At 38.9% G+C, this 19577-nt stretch overlaps 1 protein-coding gene across 3 annotated transcripts in view; it reads right to left on the bottom strand.

Annotated features, from left to right (window-relative positions):
- UNC80 (unc-80 subunit of NALCN channel complex) overlaps positions 1–17871 on the bottom strand; it is a 174985-nt gene extending 157114 nt beyond the window's left edge. For all 3 annotated transcript variants that reach the window (XM_090283247.1, XM_090283255.1, XM_090283261.1), the window contains exons 1-7: positions 17728–17871; positions 16723–16771; positions 14019–14175; positions 12560–12861; positions 7688–7811; positions 5908–5981; positions 3444–3583 (exon numbers count right to left, since the gene is read on the bottom strand). In XM_090283247.1, the coding sequence (XP_090139373.1) occupies positions 3444–3583; positions 5908–5981; positions 7688–7811; positions 12560–12861; positions 14019–14175; positions 16723–16771; positions 17728–17819 (938 nt within the window). In that variant the 5' untranslated portion in view covers positions 17820–17871. The remainder of the gene's footprint in view (positions 1–3443; positions 3584–5907; positions 5982–7687; positions 7812–12559; positions 12862–14018; positions 14176–16722; positions 16772–17727) is intronic.
- Between the last annotated feature and the right edge of the window lie 1706 nt (positions 17872–19577).

Raw genomic sequence — 19577 nt, 5'->3', positions numbered from 1 at the left:
TGGAACACTATCCAAACTTCTTACCATATCCTCTCATCTCCTCTGTGAGCTGATCCTTCACAGTATCTCTGATTCCCTACAACTTACTCCCTGGCTCACCACTCTCTGGTCACAGTGGCCTTCTTGCTGTTCCTAAATCACACCGAGTTATTCCCACTGTGTAGCCTTCAGACTTGTTGTTCCCTCTGCCCAGAATGCTCATCCCAGACCTTCCTGAGGTTGCCTCCTTCATATTATTCAGTTCTCTGGAACAGAGCCCACTTCCATCCCATTGCTTTGCTTTTTGCCTTCATAGTCTAAGAGTAACCTGAATATACTTTTATTCATTTATTTGATTACTCTTTTTTAATCTACCTTTTCAGAAAATGAGCTCTTTGAGGAAAAGAATTTTGACATTGCTGCAACCCCGGTGTCTAGAAGAAACTTAAAAAATAGAGAAATGAGTAAATTAATTGAAGTTGAGAAAATACTGTAACTATAAAGACTGTACCTCTGGTTTTGACACATTGAAGATGTCCAATAAAAGGTAGCTCCTATTTTTATTCTCTTTAGCCTGTGTCCTAAGTAACTACCTTTCCCCAAAACCTGACTGAATTATGTCTTTGTTAGTAAGTTATTATTGTCACAAAATAAAGCAGGAGCCTTGGTGTCCATGTGAGGAGGGGTCATCATGGCAGCTACTTCTGAATAACTGGAAAACTACAATACTATGGGAAAAGTCTGTACCTCTTCTAAAAGACTGATGGACACACTTGTGGTGGACCCCAGTTTCCCATCTGACTGTGGTCGCATTCTTTATAATCCCCTTCTCTTGAGTGAGTGTAGGACCTGTGACTTTCTTAAAACCAATAACATGTGGCACAGATGATACGATGCCACTCTTGTAATTGGGTTATTTTGTATGACAAAGGTGAAGAGCTATCACTCCTGTGATTATGTGATATTATAAAGACTCTACATTAGAAGATTGAAATTAGATAGAATTTCTCTCCCTTGCTGGTTTTAAAGAATAAGCTGCCATGTTGTGAATTGGCCTATGGAGAGAGCCACATGGCAATGAACTGTGGGTGCCCTGTAGGAACGGAGAGCAACCCCCAGGCAATAGCCAGCAAGAAAACAGGAACCTCAGTCCTTCAACCACAAGGAGATGAATTCTGCCAATAACCTGAGGGGGATTTTAAGTAGATCTTCTGCAGTCAAGCCTGTGATGAGTCTGTAGCCCATCCTGACACCAGGATTTCAGCCTGGTAAGATCCTGAAGCAGAGAACCCAGCTGAATTGTACCTAGATTCCTGGCATACAGAAGTTGTGATACAATAAGTGTATGTTGCTTTAAGCCAGTAAGTTGTTGTAATTTGTTACACAGCAGTAAAAAACTAATACAAAAACAATAGAAGCTACAGAAAAGCAAAATCTGGTCAGATATAAGAAGGACATTCCACTAAATAAAGCTATCTAAACATGAAATGAGCTTCATCTGAGAATACTAAATTCCTCATTGCTGGAAGTGTTGAAAATGTCATCAGTCCATCAAATTTGATTGGTTATCCTCATGGGTGGTTCCTTCCACATTAAATGACTTTAAGTACTACATCTGGCATAGTAAATCATGTGAATCATGTGAATAAACATGAACAATCTGTTTACACAACTGAAGTTGCTGTCAAAAATCCATATTCTTAACCAGCAAGAGATCATTCAACTGGCTCACTTGCTTTTAAAGTTCAAAACGAAGACACAAAAAATAAACATTTACATGTTATTTTTGAAAAGTACTACATAGTAATATTTTGGTTAAAAAGCAATTATATTCATATGACTCTATGCTTTCAATGATTCTAAGAAGTCTTTAAAAAATACTACACACATGTAGCCTGATTTGGTACCAGAGGAAGGTAGATCATTAAAAAATTACCAGACGAAAAGACAAGCTAGTATGAATCATCTTTTTTTGATAAAGGACTTTTATCCAGAAAATATAAGAACTCTTACAATTCAATAAGACAAACAACCCAGTTTAAACTTAGGCAGAAGGTCTGAACAGACATTTCACTATAGAAGATACTCATATAGCTAAGAAGCATATAAAATATACTTAATATTATTAGTCATTAGGGAAATATAAATTAAAACCATGATCAGTTCGCACTTGAAACCCAGGAGAGTGGCTGCCAAAGACAAACAGAAAAGATGAACCCATTCATTTTTGATGGGAATATAAAATGCTGCAGCCATTTTGGAAAACTGGCAGTTCCTTTAAAAATTAAACATAAAGTTACCATACTACCCAGCAGAACTGCAATTCCTAGGGATCTACCCAACTAAACTGAAAACATGTGGCTACCCAAAAACTTGTATGTGAATGTTCATAGCGGCTTTATTCAAAATAGGCAAAAAGTCAACACAACCTAAATATCTATCAACTGATGAATGGAAAAACAAAATGCAATATAGCCACACCAAAGAATACTATTCAGCAATAAAAAGGAATGAACTACTGGTGTGTGCTGCGATGTGGATGAACCTCTAAAATGTTATGCTAAATGAAGGAAGCCAGAAGCAAAAGACCATGTACAGTATGGTCTCATTCGTTTGCAATGTCCAGAAATGTAACTACAGAGAGTCAGAAAGTATATTAAGTAATCATCTGGAGTAGGGTCTGGGGATGAGCGTGCCTGAAAATGGGCACAAGGGATATTTTTGGATGGTAGAAATGTTCTAAAATCGGATCACTGTGAATGTTGCATAATTCTGTAAATTTGCTAAGAATCATTAAGTTGTACACTTAAATGGGTACACTTTATAGCATACGAATTATACATCAATGAAACTATTTTAAAAATACCTAATTTAAAAATAATATTCACTAGAGAGTAACCTCATTTGAAAACAGGGATATACAAATGGTCTCAGGGTTTCTCATCCAGGAGGATGAGAAAGGCAAACCTCATGAATCTGAGCTTCCCTCATTTCAGCCTTTGTAACCAAATTTGCCACATACATGTGCTAATAAAGGGCAGAGTTGAAATGTTCACAAAGGACGGACTTTTCAATTGCCTGTGAGTACTTTAGAAGCATCCACTTTAAAACAATGATCTCCTGGTACAAAATATTTTCACACATTAAAGCAGATCTTCCCACATTCCCACAACATAATCTTTTGATAGACAGGATCTCTGGAGTTTCTGCATTTAAATATTTAAAATATTATCTAACTCAGACATTTCATTAAATCAGACATGTCTTCCTGCCTCCACTCCAGTTTAAGTGAGAGCCATTCATAACACACCTCTGGAATTATTAAAGTAATTATACCTTGACCAAGAATATATACAGCTAATACACATACACATTCTAAGAAATAAGAGGCTATTCAAGAAGCTAAACATGCAAGTTTAGTTTTTGGTGACTGGGGATACATTTTTGTCTATAACACCATGTACCTGGAATGTGATGGACCTCTTTCCTGGGAAGTTTGGGAGGACAGACTCCCATCAAAGGAGTTTCCTCGGTGGCAGCCTGAAATGGTGGTCTTGTGCGAGATGGAATCTGACTGGAATGTTTCACAGACCACCTGGAGGCCCTTTGGAAGGTGAAGATAGTAGATTAATTTCTTTTCTTCAGATATATCCTCTAGAATCAGCTATCATATTACATACATCATTTCTTAAATAAAAAAATTGCAGCATAGCTAATGATAATGTCACAGACCAAGGTATTTTGCCTTTATCTAATGAGTGGAAACAGACATCAAGAGAGCACCGGCACCATTCTGAGAATTAGGCTAAGGACTTTCATGTACTTTACTTCATTTTCCCCTGATTCAGTTCCTTTTCACCTCCATGTCCAGTATCCATAGGAGAAGAGTTACAGATCAACAATTCATCAATGTTTGTCAATACTGAGGTGGACCAAACAGAGCCATGAGGCTGAAACCAAGCAACAGGTTAGTAAGAGCTAATGAAATAGAAACCAAATGTGAAAATGGAGTCCATGGTTCATGTTTTTTGGTCACTTCTCAGAGTAAGGATGCAATATCTTCTTTTCCAATTGAATACGATGACCTTTACTCTGAGTAAAGACTCACTCAGAGGCTAAAACTGCATGCTCTGTGTATTGGACACGGTGATTAACTAATGGAAGGGGTAATCACTTAAAAAGGGTGATGCCAGGTGGTAGAGGCACAGAGAACCAGGTAGAGGAGTTTGATCCTGAGGTGATGGATCTACTATAGGTTCCTAAGATGGAAGGGATATGATAAAGGATGACACCTCACATATAGCAATAATAAGCCTCCATGGAATGGTGAGTTTATAAATGATGTATTAAGAAGATTAGGCAGGCATGATTAATTGATATTTATGTGAAGCAGGAGAGGCTAGAGATAGAAAATCAATTAGGTGGTTCAAGCTGTGATCTAGTTAGTTATAAGGACCTGGATTTAAGAGGGTAGAAGCAAGAATAGATAATGAAGAGCACATCTGAGCTATATAACAAAAAACAAAACAAAATATGCATATGACTTCTCAGTAAAAAGTCAAAAAGAGAATTAAGAAGAATGAAATATGATATTTATGTATTTCATTGTATCTAAGATGTCATCAGTTATAAGATACACCATTATTTTATGTTCTACTAAAAAAAAATACCAGGGCATTTCTTATCAGTGAGGACTTTCTATTTAATACTTATTAAGGGGGCTACCTCAGACATATGTAGGCATAGTTTTTGCTTATATATCCATCCTGTGTATATGTCAAAAGGAAAATATAAGTGAAACAAATTGGGTAAATATTCCTAACATTTTTTTACATTTAGAAATTCCAGCTCAGAGTGGTTGATATGTTTTTCCATAGAATGACTTTCTCAGTGTGAAGAGTGTTATTTTGTCTAAGAGTGCTCTGTTATTCCCTCTGACATATTCTTCTAAGACCACTAATCTTGATTCTTCAAAGTCAGATGCTGGAAATGACCAAATTCATGCTGCACAGCAATGACAACTATATCAAGACTACCACCAGGCAGGGAGATTGTAAGTGGCTAAAGATTATCAAATACACTCTATTTCAAAGATGTTAAAAGTGAAGAAAAACCATCTTAGAAGAGATAAAACTTAGCATCTAAATCACAGTGTTTGTATTTAGCAATTACTCAGTATACAGTGGATATAATAGGACTTGAAATTTTCCAGTTTGGAAGGTATAAAGGATGATGATACTGCTAGCAGTAATACGCCATCATTTGAAAAGAGGACAGTTTTGAAGGAAGCAAGCAATTACTATTTTATGCATGCTGAATTGGAGTGAAGACAGGTCCTATGAACACAAGCTAAGTTAGTGGCAGTAGCTTTGAACTACCCTTACCCTCATTTCTTTCTCTTTCAAACCAAATAGTGAACGCCAAATTTGCATTGAATTATATTCTGTTTTATTATGCATCTTCTGTTTTATGTGTATTAGTCGTGATTTCTCATAAAACTTTTAGATTCCTTAAGGGTAGAACTGTATCTTATGACTCTTTTCTACTTCCTCCTCCCCACCTGCTAAAGCACTCTTGTACCTAACAAATATTAGGAGATTCAATAACTGAGAACAAGACAATACTTTAGTTAACATGGGATGAATAATGATAACTAACATTTAATGTTGCAAACCAGTCATTGAGATAAACCAATAGTGATACACTGTCTTGTTTCAGCACCCCAACCCACACTTCTGGGAAGTGCGTAAAATTATTTTCCACACTAACAGATAGGAAACCTGAGGCTGTTTAAAGTTTCACATTCAGAGATGAGGAGCCAGCATTGAAGCCAAGTTGCATCATTACAAACTCATGTCTTATCCTTCACACTGCACTACATCAAAGGAATGACTGCCCCCTTTCTTCTCATTATTGAAATAAACTCACCTCTCCATTTCTTGTGTCCTGATTTGGCGATTCACAGGTTTGACTCTGACTGTTAACAGGAGAGCTTCTCTTAGCTGCAAAGATGGAAGAAATTCTATCACAAATTTTATAAGTTCATTTTAATTCATAAGCTCATTTTATTTTCAAATAAAAACACTATTCTAACACTTCATTATCACCTTAAAAAGAAGACATTTAATAACATGTTGTATGAGTAATCACATAACCAATTCAAAAATCTTAGCATTTCTAAGTTGTTACTCTAGCTCTCCTCATCTATTCAGTCTGACTCAATAGGTTAAGTGCTAAAAAGTTGGCAATACTAAAAGCCATTATAGTTAACATCCACATGGTACTTAATATCTGTCAAGTTCTAACTGTTATATATCAACTTATTTAACCCTTAAAGTAATCGCATAATAACATATGGTATATTTTTAGACCCATTTTACAGGTGAAGACATAAGGCACAGCAAGTTTAACTTGCCCAAGGTCACTTGATCCTTGCATAAGGTTCCAGCCCAGGTTATCTGGCTCCAGGGCCTGTGCTTTAATGACCAAAAATAAGCTGCCCCTGAAGTAAGATTCAGACCAGTTATATCATTACCTAATGATGAAGAACAACGGGAAGCTAAGATGGCAGTGCTCCATTTGAATTGTGAGTAATCTGGTGCTGAGAGGAAGGTGATTTCTTAACGGCACAAAGCAAGAGACCAGAGGGAGTGTCAACCATGTGCCATTGCTTTTTCTTCTGGCCATGTTGTCTAACCTGAGTTTAATTTCCCCTCCAATGCTGGGCACCATATCAAGTCCACAGGGTTCAGGAAGAGGGGAAAGGAACCCACTGTGGATATTATCAGAAGCAAAGGGAAGGTGAAGCGAATAGCCCAGGTACTATTCACCTGGACATGAAATCTTAATAGTTTTTGTATATGTGTTAAATGATAGGTAAGGTATGAGGAGAGAGAGAGGGAAGCAAAGGGGGCACGGAGGGAAGTAGGAGTGCGGGGAGAGAGAGAGAGAAAGCGAGAGATTGAGAGGAGAAAGAGAGAACCTAAATTTGAAGTGATTTCTACATTTATATAAGAAAGTGATAGGTCTTAAAATCAATTAAGAAAATGTTTTTCTTTTATAAACATAAAGACATGGCTCTTCAGTAACAGTTTTGTTTTACTATACCATATTTTATTTTTCTTATGTCTTATTTACACTGTCTTCAGTTTTTTAATCAAATGAAATTAACCTCATTCCATCTGTAGAATCTGAAGTAGATCACTCCGGCTATGACATCTTGTTACTTAGTTCCTTAATGTTTAAACCATATTACAGACTGTTACTCTTGGCTTTATAGTTTATTTCCATAGTTAATGTATTTTATACATGTAACTTGTGGTGTTAGTCTACTTTTACTATATGAAAATTTTCATCTTCCTTTTGAATGACTGTAGTAAGCATGATATGCCACTAAAAACGTCTTATCATATATATGAATAATAGGGCACTCCTAGTTTGCAAAATTCCTTAACATATTATATCCTTGCAAGGTTGTGTTAAGTCACACAGGAAGTTTAAATGACTTACTTAAAGTCATACAACACAACAGCATGTGACCTTGGTTTGGAGAAGTTTATCATGTGAATGACTCCTGTACTGGGGACACCCGTACCTGGAGAAATTTTCTTCCTCTTGGCTTCTTTAAAAGCCAGATTTCCCCATTATCCTCATCCCTGCACATAAAGGAGTCTGCTAAGGACAACCACTGGGTGTCTGAGTCACAAACCTGTGATGATGTTCCTCATGGGCTTCACCAGTGCTGTGAAGCCAGAGACTTCAGGCTGTCTGTGTTCCCACATGGGCTGCCATATAACAAGCCCACTGGCCAGTCGGAACGTGAGGTCAGATTCCTGGGGGAAGAGAAGATCTGTGTCCACCAAGTGGCCTCTAAGAACTGGTTGAATGGACCAGTCAATGCAAGGATTAACATCATTTACAAGATTATTTTCAAAATGGGTTGACCTTCCAGATCTTTCATCACACAAATGGGTATTTCCAGGGTGAACCAATGGCCCTAGGTTATTGTCACAATTACTACGGAAACCATAGTGGTCTGCTTTAGGCAAAATTAATATTTAATTAAAATTCAGCTTTGGGCAAAACACAAGAATTATTGTTTTGTGTCAGCAGTGACTGAGGCCTATTTATTTCAAGTCTTAGCAGATCTCTTTCCTTGTGATGATCATTATTATTCCTCTTAATTATTTAATTGTCCTTCTTTCTTCCTCGTAAGTCAGTATCCTCAGATGCTGGCTATTTGACTTTTTATTCTCCAATGCATATCTTGTTCTTGCATTTCAGAGGATCAGGAACACATATTTAGACCTTTCCAGTGTATTATTTTGTAATGTTGCCTTTTCAACAGTCTTTAGCTCCTTGAAGGTAAGGATATATCAGGCATCTTCCCTCCCCCACGGCCCCTATCATAACCATAATGCTTAACACAACAACTGGAATTGGGTGCACAATGCTTGCTGAATTGCACTGACTTTGCAACTCAAACTCATTCAGTTTATCTACAGTTTAAGGTCTCTTGTAGGGAGCACATTTTGTGTTTGATCATTACATCATTTTGAGACACTATATTTAAGATGCACTTTCATATCATTTAAGTACAAATATACAGTATTCTTAAATTGCATGTTAAAAACAAGGTAGAGATGGAAGCAGAGACTGGGGTAGGAGATTAAAGAACACAGCCGAGAACCCAGGCATTCACTTAGGGCAGTGATTTGCAATCCTGACTTGCATATTATAATCGCTGGGGAAGCTTTTGAAACACAGGAGGCTCAGGTCCCACTTCCTCCTCTACCCAGACCAATTAAATTAGAGTTGCTGTGAGGTTTTCTAAAGTTCCCTCTGGTGACTCTCACATGTCGCTGTGGTTGGAAACCACTGATCTAAAAAAAAATAGGAGCTGGGAAGAAACTGGAAAAAAAAAAGTAAAGTGATTCTGCAAATGGTGAATCAATGGAGCTCAGTGTCAAAGGAAGCTTCAACTGGAAAGGCTGGGGAAATCCCTGAATAAATTTGCATATGGGCTCTCCATTGGGATCCGGGCACCACGGCAGTGCCCACAATGGGAAAGCCTCTAGGACTCCCTGTAGAAGTACATTCATCCTGCAAGTGTGTAAAACCACTTACCATGTACCCAGTACCATTCTAGATTCTGGGACACGCCAATGAACAAAGCATACAAAAATCCCTGCTCTGGAAAGAGTTTTGACTTGAGGGAGTGACCACACAATACAATATACAGATGATATATTATAGAACTGTACACCTGAAACCTATATAATTTTACTAACCAATGTCACTCCAACAAATTCAATAACAATTCTGGAAAATCCATGCTCTCTTAGTACAAAAGAGAATAAAGCAGGTAAAACAGTATATCAGGCAAAGTGTTTCTATTTTAGACAGGATGATCAGGGAAGGACTTATTGTAACAGTAACTTTTGAGAAAGGATCTGAAGGAAATGAAAGAGCCACCATGTAGATATTTTCCAAAAGAGCTTTATGTGAAAAAGGATCAGCAAATACAAGTTCCTAAGCATGTCTCGAGTGTCAAGAAACAGCCAGGAGTAGTCAAGTGAATGATACAACAGTGGAAAAAAATATGGTTGGAGACATTATTGAGTTCCAAGTAACACAGGGCCTGACAGGTCGTACTGAGGACTTTATTGTGACTAAGATGGGAAGCCATCGGATGGTTTTGAATAGTGGAATGGCATGACCGGATGTAAGTTTTGATAGGGTGACTCAGGCTATTGAGAATTAAGGCAAGGGTGGAAAGAGAAACTATTTAGGAAGCTATATTATCATCTAGCAGAAAGATGATTAGATTAGAATGTCAGTAGAGGGCAAAATGAGAAGGAGTCAATTCCAAAGACATTTTGAAGATAAAGCTTATCAACTAGAAGTGAATTGTAAGAGAAAAAGATGTGAAAGATTTTTGGCTTTGCCATTGATAAAGATGGCAAGGTAAAGGAGGAGCAGGTTTGGAGATATCAGGAGCCTTGCTTTAGACATATTAGATTTGGTATGCCTTTTAGACATTCAACTAGAGATACTGAGTAAACAGCTTGACAGGAAGGTCTGATGTTAAGGGGAGAGTAACCTCATTTCCCTTGCAATGACATGGGGAAGGCTACCCAACATTATGTGTGGTATTAGATTCAGCAAGCAGGGAATTAATAGTAAGCAAAGCTTAACAGATTTGTCTCCAGAAATGCAAGACACCAAATCTCAATTGACCTGGTTTCAGTGATTTTGTAGTTTCTGAGCTCAGCCCTTTTCCACATTTCTCATAAGTAATCTTGGCACAAATAAAACTCCAATGGCCACTGCAGCAGTAAGTGAGCTCTTGTGCAGAAACCTTGGCCTTTAAGCTCTGGTGACACTTAGCACTCAATGATGGTTACTGTCATCCCTTTGTTTTTATCTGATATCCTCCCAGCTAGATTGTATATCTCTTGAAGACACGTTGACAGCTCCTTCTATTGTGCATTTCTCCTGGGCATCATACTTATTTGATTAATTTCACTTTCTCCAAATAACACCAGTAAAGCCAATTACTCTTCAGACCTGAATACCTGTGGAATCTGTGGCCTTCTCTTGTTTTCCTTTGTAAGACCTCTTAAGTTGGATGAATCTATAACCTCTGGGACCCTAATTCCTCTTCTAGAGTCCTCTGTAATGGGTCACCCAATGCTATGTGTACATACATGACCAGACACTCCTAGCTGGAGAAGATACTCTTCATCATTCAAACAGCTATGGGGCAAGTGGTCTGTAAAGATCCTGAGAAAAACCAGAGGGTATAAACATTGGCAGATTCCACATCCCCACACTTCAGATGCTTTTCTTGCTTGCACTGAAAGCTTGTTTCCATGATGGTATGAAGCAATTCTAATAAATGTGTTTATCAGTAGCTTAAAGACACCTATTTGAACAACTATAATTTTAAGTTCTACTTTTAAGTTGCTTACTTCACACATATGGATTTTATAAAAATCTCTTGAGGGCACAGATTTTGTTGTTTTCCTTGCTATTTCTCCAGGACTCTGAAAGGTGCCTAGCGTATAGTAGGCATTTGATAAATATTCATTTAAGAAATAAGGGAAGATTATCAAATCAAGAAAATATTAATATCACATTTAAAGGAGATCTCTTAGATATAATAAATATTCATCTTTAACTGATAAAATTAAATTTGATCTAAAATGAATAATATATTAGACAGTATTTTCAGGTTATTACTTCATGTGAAATATTTGAGCTAGTTATAAATTTAAATCATAAAAATATACATTGAATTATACAATGTCTTACAAAAGGATGAGTCACTTATATAGATTTAGTTGCTTCTCAGTGAATTAATTCATTCAATAACCATTAATTAAATACTTACGAAACACAGATACTATGTTAGTTACCCAGAACACAATGATAATTGCTACCCTCAAACTATTCAGAATTCAGTGGGAGAAATAGACACATAAAGAGATAATAAGAAAAAAAACTAAAAATAACAATAACGATATGTCTAGAATATTATGAAAATATAGGGGGCAGGAAGATGGGTCTTAAATGCAGCTAAAAAGGATGAGTAGAAGTTTTCAAGGCAAAAAGCTGGAGTATGAGGGCATTCCAGGCAGCAGGACCAGCATGAAAATAGGCCTGAAAAAAACACATTATGTCCTGGGGGAAACTCCAGGCATTTGGGGCTCATGGACAGAAGTTGCCAGCCATGTCATGGAGGGCCCAATTAACAGATTAAGAAGCTGGAATTTCATCCTCTGAATAATGAAAACTCATTGAATTCTTTTCAGCATGTTGGTGATATGGCCAGATCTTCATTGAAAATAGATCATTTTGGTATTGAGGTTGGATTTTATGAGATGAGCTTGGAGGCTGTGAATCCAGTTAGAAAGTGGCCCACATAAGAGGTCCAAGTAAGGGACGATAAAAACTTGGGGTAATATAGTAAATAGGGACAGAAAACAAAAAAAGATGCGGTACATTTGAGAACTATTTAGGAGACAAAACGAGTAAGATTCTCTGATTAGTGGAATGTGTTGGTAAGAATGAGGGAGTCCAAAGGCAGCTCCTAGTGTTTGAGTTAATGCGAGTGGGTCCATTACCTGAAATACAAAACATTGGGACCAGGGCTCATTCTAGGCAAAGTCTGATGTGCCTATAAATCATCTATTTAGAGCAGCTGGCAATTTGGTCCAGAGACCTGGAAAGGAGTCTAGTTTAGAGACCAGCCCAGCCTATGGAACACAAATGGTAAATGCAACTGGAGAGGAGGTCTTCCAAAGAGACGATAGAATGGGAAGAGCAAAGGGTCCAGGATGCACCTCTGGGGAAGCCCATGTTAAAGGACAGCCAAAGAAGAAAGCTCTCAAAGGAGATAAGAAGAACTGGCAGAATGCTGTGTTAATGAAGCAACTGGAATTTTCAAGAAGGCATGATAGTTTCAAATGCAGCTGAGGTTTTAGTGAGATGAGGATTGCAAAACAAAGATTAGGGTAATAGCTCACCCTCACTTCACCTGTATTCTCCCTCAGCCTAACACTAGCTTTCTGCTTACCTTGATCCTGTGGACTAGAGGAGCAAACAGAAACACAAAGAGCTCCACAGTAGCCATGGAGTTCTGGAATATCTTCCTTCTGTTGTTCTCATCTTCATCGTTGGAACTGCTTTGGCAAGGCGGCCCTGGAGAACCCTGGTTTTCAATCTGGTGGATGAAGGCGCTGCTACTGCCACCCCAGCTGGATCCTCGGTCGGTACCCCCAAACCGCTCGCTGTTGCAGTCCTGGGGGGCCTCCAGGAGCATCCAATGCAGAGTGTGAAGGAGCTTTGTCTCAGCGACACCCAGTTTATCCTGGTGGCCTGAAGGAGATAACCACATGGCCAGGTTAAGGCAAACTGTGACCAGAACAATGGATGTCAATTTTGGGTCTGGGAAGAACACCTCCAGTTTGCTCTGTGATTCGATTTCCTGGGAGGCACTAGCATTTCTCTCTACCCCTTGCAACAACTGATGGAAGGGCACATTCTTGTTTGGGGGCTTTCTAACAGGCCGTAGTCTCTGCAGAATGGCATGCTGTCATTGGAGGAGAAACTGCATGCATCACATCTCTTCAGTCAGATACCACATACAGTTGACCCTTGCAGGACATGGGCTTGAACTACACCAGTTCATTTATAGTTGTGGATTTCTTTTTTCAATAAATACAGTTGACCCTTCCTATGCTTGCACTTTGCATCCACAGATTCAACCAACCAGAATCAAAAATACTGTTTTCAATCTATGGTTGGTTTAATCTGCAGGTGTAAGGGCGGAGTACAGAGTTAACAGTCCTATGCAGATTTCTGCCTGGGGGGTGGAGCGGGGGTTGTAGAGGTGGAGGTGGTGGTGGTTGGGAGGTGTTGAGTGCTCCTAACCATCCTCTAACCCCAGCCCTCTGCCTGTTGTTAAAGGGTCAACTCTATATTTCCAAATGGGCAGTGTAATGGTTAAGAGAACATAACAGTTACTCTATTTTAGGCAGTGTGACCAGGAAGAGAGGGGAAAGAACTGGATGGAAAAAGAGCACTCCACTAACACGGGGTAGATTGCTAGGCTAGACTGTTATGTGATAAAAGAAATCTACAAAATATCTAAAAAAGAAAAACAATCTTTATGTATATGCAGGCACATACACACAGAACTATAAGGTGAAAATGGTCATTTTAGGAGCCGGGAGGGCGAAGAGGATGACTCTTTGGGAACTCATCTTGGATGGGCACGAATCTTCAACTTTCCTATAATATTATAATATTTAGAAGGATGATATATTCAGGTATTAACTTGTAAAATTAACTTAAAAATAAGAAAGCCAGGTCCTTCATTGGTAATATGGAGATAACAGTGGTACCAATGTGTGTGTGTGGGGGGGTGAGAATTAGGTAAGATAATATGTGGACAGTACTGAATAAATGTTGTTATGAATGTCGACCACAAAGGATGATGGTATACCATAAATAAGTAACACAGGAGCACCAACCTAGCTTGTTCCTGTTTGAAAGGAGGGTTGCAGTGCAATGGAGGACATGAGGCAAAGCAGCTTGCACCAGCTCCCATCTGGAAATACTCTGGATGGCTTCAGAGAGGGCTGGAGAGAGGCCATGCAGCTTGTTTTCCACCAACACTCGTTCAAAGGACTATACAAACATAGAGAAAAAAGAAAAAGAAAGAAAGCACATAAAAGAAGGATTCAGAGATTCTGATTGGTGACAAAATGACATTAAGGTACTGAATCCCTAAAAGATATAAATTGCTGGACCAGATTCGGGTTTTCAGGTTTTTATTCAAAGTATATGACCTGAATTACTAAATGATTATCATATCCACAAAAACAAGCTTCTGCTAACAAAGAGTACAACACATTTAATTCATGAAGTTTTTGGATGTGATATTTTACAAAATGTTGCTGAGTCATTCAAAGAGGCTGTCACAACTGCATACCAAAGTGAAATGTCTTTTGTAAGTGTCTTGAGGAACAGAATTTATGTCAATATTCAACAAGTGTTAAATAAGATACAGTCTTCCAAGGAATCTGACTCTGAGGTCCCTCAGTTACTCCATGTCCCCATCAATGACTGGGCACAGAGCACTACTTACCTAATGCCTAGAACCATCAAATACTTAATATACCTGTTGAATAAAGAAAAAAAAGGAGAGAAAAAAGAAGGGAGAGAGGGAGGAGGAAAATGACCTATTTTTGCTTTGTTGGTTTAACTCTTCTATCCTGGCCAGGGGTATTTTTATATTTTTAGAGAGTTTAGTATACCATAACAATTTTGATCTAGGAGAAGAAGTATATGTTGGAGAAAGTGCAGCTAAAAAAGACAAAAATATTAGTATTTGGCTTTTATGAAGAGAACCCAGTGGTTACTCAATGCCCCAAATGGTCTAGAAAATTATGTGAGCTCTAGAGTGACCATAATACAAATCCTCAGTGTTTGAGCTGTATTGTTGGAATTATTAGGATACTTTAGAAGACATGGCTTAATAGAGAGATTTTCCAAAGGGAACTACTTACATCTTGACTCAAAAAATAAGAAAAAAAAAAAAAAGAAATTCATAATGAAAAGTATGCTGAAGTTTTGGTAAGGAATGAAATCAGAGGCCCAGTCCTTTAAAAAATTTTTAAAAAAATGAGAATGAATGCCTTTGGATATGTTCACAATGCAAATCTAAATATTTGTAAATTTCTCAGCCTTCAGGCAATTTTTAGTAGATAAAATAACTTTTAATTTAGATATTTATATCTCTACATCTACTTATCTATGCATGTGGCTTAGGTATTTGATATCATGTCACATTAAAAATGTCAGACATATCTTTGCAAAGAAGAGGAAAAAGTCAGGATTATTTTAAGCTAGTATAATTGTAAGCATGGTTTAACAAAGGCTCAGAGATTTCAAGTGTCAAATAACTCTCACTTTAGATCAACACAAAACAATTTCTATTAAAGGCTCTCATTTGAAAGTTAGATTTAAAAAATATTTCTGTGACTTTGAAGAGCAGGAAGTATAACAAAACAAAGTCCCACTTGAGTGTGAGAGTGAGTCCGTCTGTGTGTGTAACTGTCCAGTGGCTTCCATCTTAGTTTGTGTCCATATATATTTCAGAGCTCCTTATTAAAAGGTCATCTATGAAGCCATTTTCAAATATTCATGGTAATGTATAAATACAGAGGTTTTTACTTCTAAGTTATAATATATACAATGTAAGCTCCAAATTTTAATGAAGTCTGTAGAAATCCGACATCCTTTGCTTCACAATTTCATATCTTCTGTTCTCAATTTGTGAAATGGGAATATATAGGGATATGGAATTCTCTTAGAATCTTAGGACAAGGCACTCTATTTTGCATAAATACAGAGTTGGGTTAAAGTAGGTTAAATTATCAACCTTCATAACATAAAAGATAAATCATAAGGGATGATACAAAATAATAACAGTAATAGTGAGAGAAATAATACAAATAAAACAAAAATAAATAAGAAAAATTGTTGTGTATGTTCACAGCTGTAAACCTACTATGCCCACCCCAATATTAATATCACTATTTTAATAATTATTCTATACATATTCAGAATTACATATTATTTTGTGTTCATAGATACTCACTTTATGAACTTCCACTGTGTGGCAGTCACAATTTTATTAATTAAGGACTTAATTTATTAATCTTGTTTTGTATGGCCCTCCACGACCTGGTTCTCTGTTATATCTCAACCCTCTCTTCATTGCTCTATCCCTCCCCCTGATTCTGGGTGAAGGTCCTGTAGACTTGCTGTCCCCTCTGCTCTTCTCTCAATTATTCCTCCCTCCCTTCCTTCAAGTCTTTGTCTAAGGACCACATTAGCCAATAAATCTTACCCATCTACCACTTCTAAAATAAACCCCCCACCCAGTGCTCCCTGATCTCCTTTCTTAGTTAATTTTTCTCCATAGTGCTCATCACTTACTATGTATTTCACGTGTTTGTGAGTGGCCTGTCCCCCTCCCACTAAGAATGCAAATCTGTATTTGTTTTGATTATTGTTCTATCCCATCACCTAGAATTGTGCCCATCATATAGAAGGTGTTCAATAATATTTGCTGAGTGATTTCATATATACGATTAGTATGATTTAATATCTTTGGGTTGAAAATACCACACAGGATAAGGAAATTATTAAATGGTGACTATTACATACCACACAAGAGGCTTCGTATTGCTTTCCCAGTTTAGGCCTCAAAAATGCACTGGAAAATTAATAGAGATATTTGTTATCAACATAAATAAAATTATTATTAGAACATCCTTATGAGACACTTTTAATGAATAAGACATGATGCTATGAAACTCAAATTTCAATCCTCCCTACAGCTTGTTAATGAGCAGGTTTGAAGCTGACGACATTTGTTTTTTACATGTGTAATTACATATATAAAAGAGATGTAGATCTCTTACGTTTTCTGTATTGGCTCTTATTCTGAAGACTTATATACCTCATCAGATTCTAAATCGCCAGTAATCAGAAGTAGCGCATTACTCATGTACAGTCATATTAAAACTGAAAATGAACACAGCTTGTGGGTCTAGAATTCAATTTCTTATATGATAAATCTCTAAAATAATAATCATAAAAATAATAGTAATAATATGATAAAGGAAACCTTGTTTATTGGAATAGGTTTCAGGCTTTTCGGGGGTGGGGGTGGTGGATAAAAAGCGTTATCAAAAATCATTCTCCTCTGAGGCTTTAACCAGGAGCGAACATTCCGCTCGCTGAATCTGAGCAAGAATGGTTAACAAGTGGGCATAGCAGATATTTGCCCAACAGGAGCTAGAAAAACAACAGGTCACTGGGCTGGAATTACAGCAGGAGACGGAGGGGAAATTGGACGCAGGAGCACAACCAGTCGTAATAATCTTCCCTAGTTCCCTGCCCCCTCTTCCTAGACTCTCTGCCCCCCCATCCCCTAAATAATGTATATATTTATTCAGCAACTGCTACTCTGCCTGTAGTTAAACTTCACTGAAATATTTTTTAATGCGTGTTTTTAAGCGGGTGCAGACGGCTTGCTTTCCAGCCCCGGAGCGGGAGCTGCAGGCTGTGGCGCGGCCTCGGCAGCAGCGGCGGCGGAGGGGACCCAGAGGCCCCGGGAGCGCCCCCAGCACAGGCTGGCCCGAGCGGCGCGCCCTCTGCGCCCCTCACCTGGTCTGCCGCCACAGGAAGGTCTGGATGGGCAAGGGGATGCCGCGGCCGCCGTCCTGCTCTTGGCCCTCGGAGCTCTTCCTCTTCACCATGATGGTGGCTCCCGGGAGCCCTACTGCAGGACCCAGCACCGGCTCCTCAGTACCCGCCGCCGCCTCCTCCTCCTCCCGTTGCTCTCCCCAACTCTCATCCCCTCCTTCCCCGAGGCAGAGCCGGCTCTCTCCGCCCTGATCCCGCGCCCCTCTCCGCTTCCCCCGCCCCTCCTCTCGCATGGAACATGGCTGCGGGAGGAGGGGAGGGCCGGCGGAGCCGCGGAGCCAGGAGGGGGGCGCTCGGAGCAGCTGCCCGCCTCGCCGCCCCCGCGCCCGCTCCGTGCTTTCAGCACCTCCCACTGTGGACAGCGGCCTGCGCCCACCCGCCCTGCGGGGGAAGAGCGCAGGGGGCAGGCAGAGCAGCAGTAGGGTGGCCCAAAGGGTCCACGCTCCGCATTGCACAAGGGGCCCCTGTGCAGCCTCTTAAGTCCCCAGGATTCGCTCCCTTCCTTTGAAGCTGCACCCCAGGAGTGTACCCTGTCCTGCTTCCCAACCTCAGCAAGGTCTGGGGAGGAGGAGCTTTGGGGAACCGCAGAGCAGTCGCTAAGCCTGGCATGGTTCGCACCTCCAGCGAGGAGGTCAGGAGTCCACCCTTGGGGCTTAGCGGGAGGAGTACTTGAAAATTATTAAAGCTGCAAACCAGGAAGGGAGCAAGCTTGGCAGGACAGAGAAAGCTTGAAAGTTTGCCAATGTGAGAATTAATTTTAGAATAGTAACCACAAGAAATTAACCTTGCTTGTTTTGTCAAAGCAGAAAGGTCCCCAAACTAACCAGTTGTGGGTATCATAATTACAACTTGAGAAAGAACATTTGAATCATGCTGTTAGGAAATGTGGTTTATTCTAGTCCATTACTGCACTTGGGTGATCCTGTTCATCTATTGATATCTGCCATTTTCCTCAGTTGTCACAAAGGCCAATATTGTTTATAGGTGGCTCACTATTAGATATTTTGTCTAGTAGTAAAACAAGTAAGGGTGGGATAAAGTTGAAACAGTCTGAGTAGAAAATCCTTGCTGTGAATCCAACTACCTGCAAACAAACAGAGTCATATACCTTTCTGAACAAAGGTATTGTTGTAACCTGTGAAATAGAGAATCAGACCCCAGGCCTTGATCTCAACAGATAGAAATAGCTCCTGTATAATTAACTACATGTGGGTCTACTGCATATGGAAAGAATTATATGGTATACATTAGTATTTTCAGTCACAGAAATAAAATCTTCATTTAATTTCTTGAAGTCACCTTTTAATCTTGAAAAAAAGAAAGATGAGTTCTCAATACAGTTTATTCAATACATAGTTAATGAGTTCAGTTTATATGCCAAATACTAATCCACATACATTCCTGCTCATAAGAAATTCACAATATTGAAGGAAAAACAGACATGCAAAGAAAAAGGTACCATGGGTCACAGGATACAGACTCTCTTATGATCAAAGGGACAAGTCAGAAAATATAAACAGAAATCAAATGGAGGAAGTCTTTGTATGTCAGGCTATGAAGTTTGGATAGGAAGACTTTAAGCAGGGAATTAAAAGCTTCATTTCCACTTAAGTGTGATTGATATGACAGGAATGTACAGGTTGTTTGAAATGGGCAGAGTTGTAGATGGAAACACCAGTCTGGAGATTAGAAAAATACTCCATGGGCTCCTGAGGAGATTAGAAAAATATTCCATGGGCTCCTGAGGAGATTAGAAAAATATTCCATGGGCTCCTGAGGAGATTAGAAAAATATTCCATGGGCTCCTGAGG

This window comes from Furipterus horrens, unplaced genomic scaffold, assembly GCF_987537825.1.
Source record: "Furipterus horrens unplaced genomic scaffold, mFurHor1.1.pri manual_scaffold_1, whole genome shotgun sequence".
NCBI lineage: Eukaryota > Metazoa > Chordata > Mammalia > Chiroptera > Furipteridae > Furipterus > Furipterus horrens.
The sequence above is the reverse complement of the archived record's forward strand: the minus strand, read 5'-3'. Positions and strand labels throughout refer to the sequence as shown.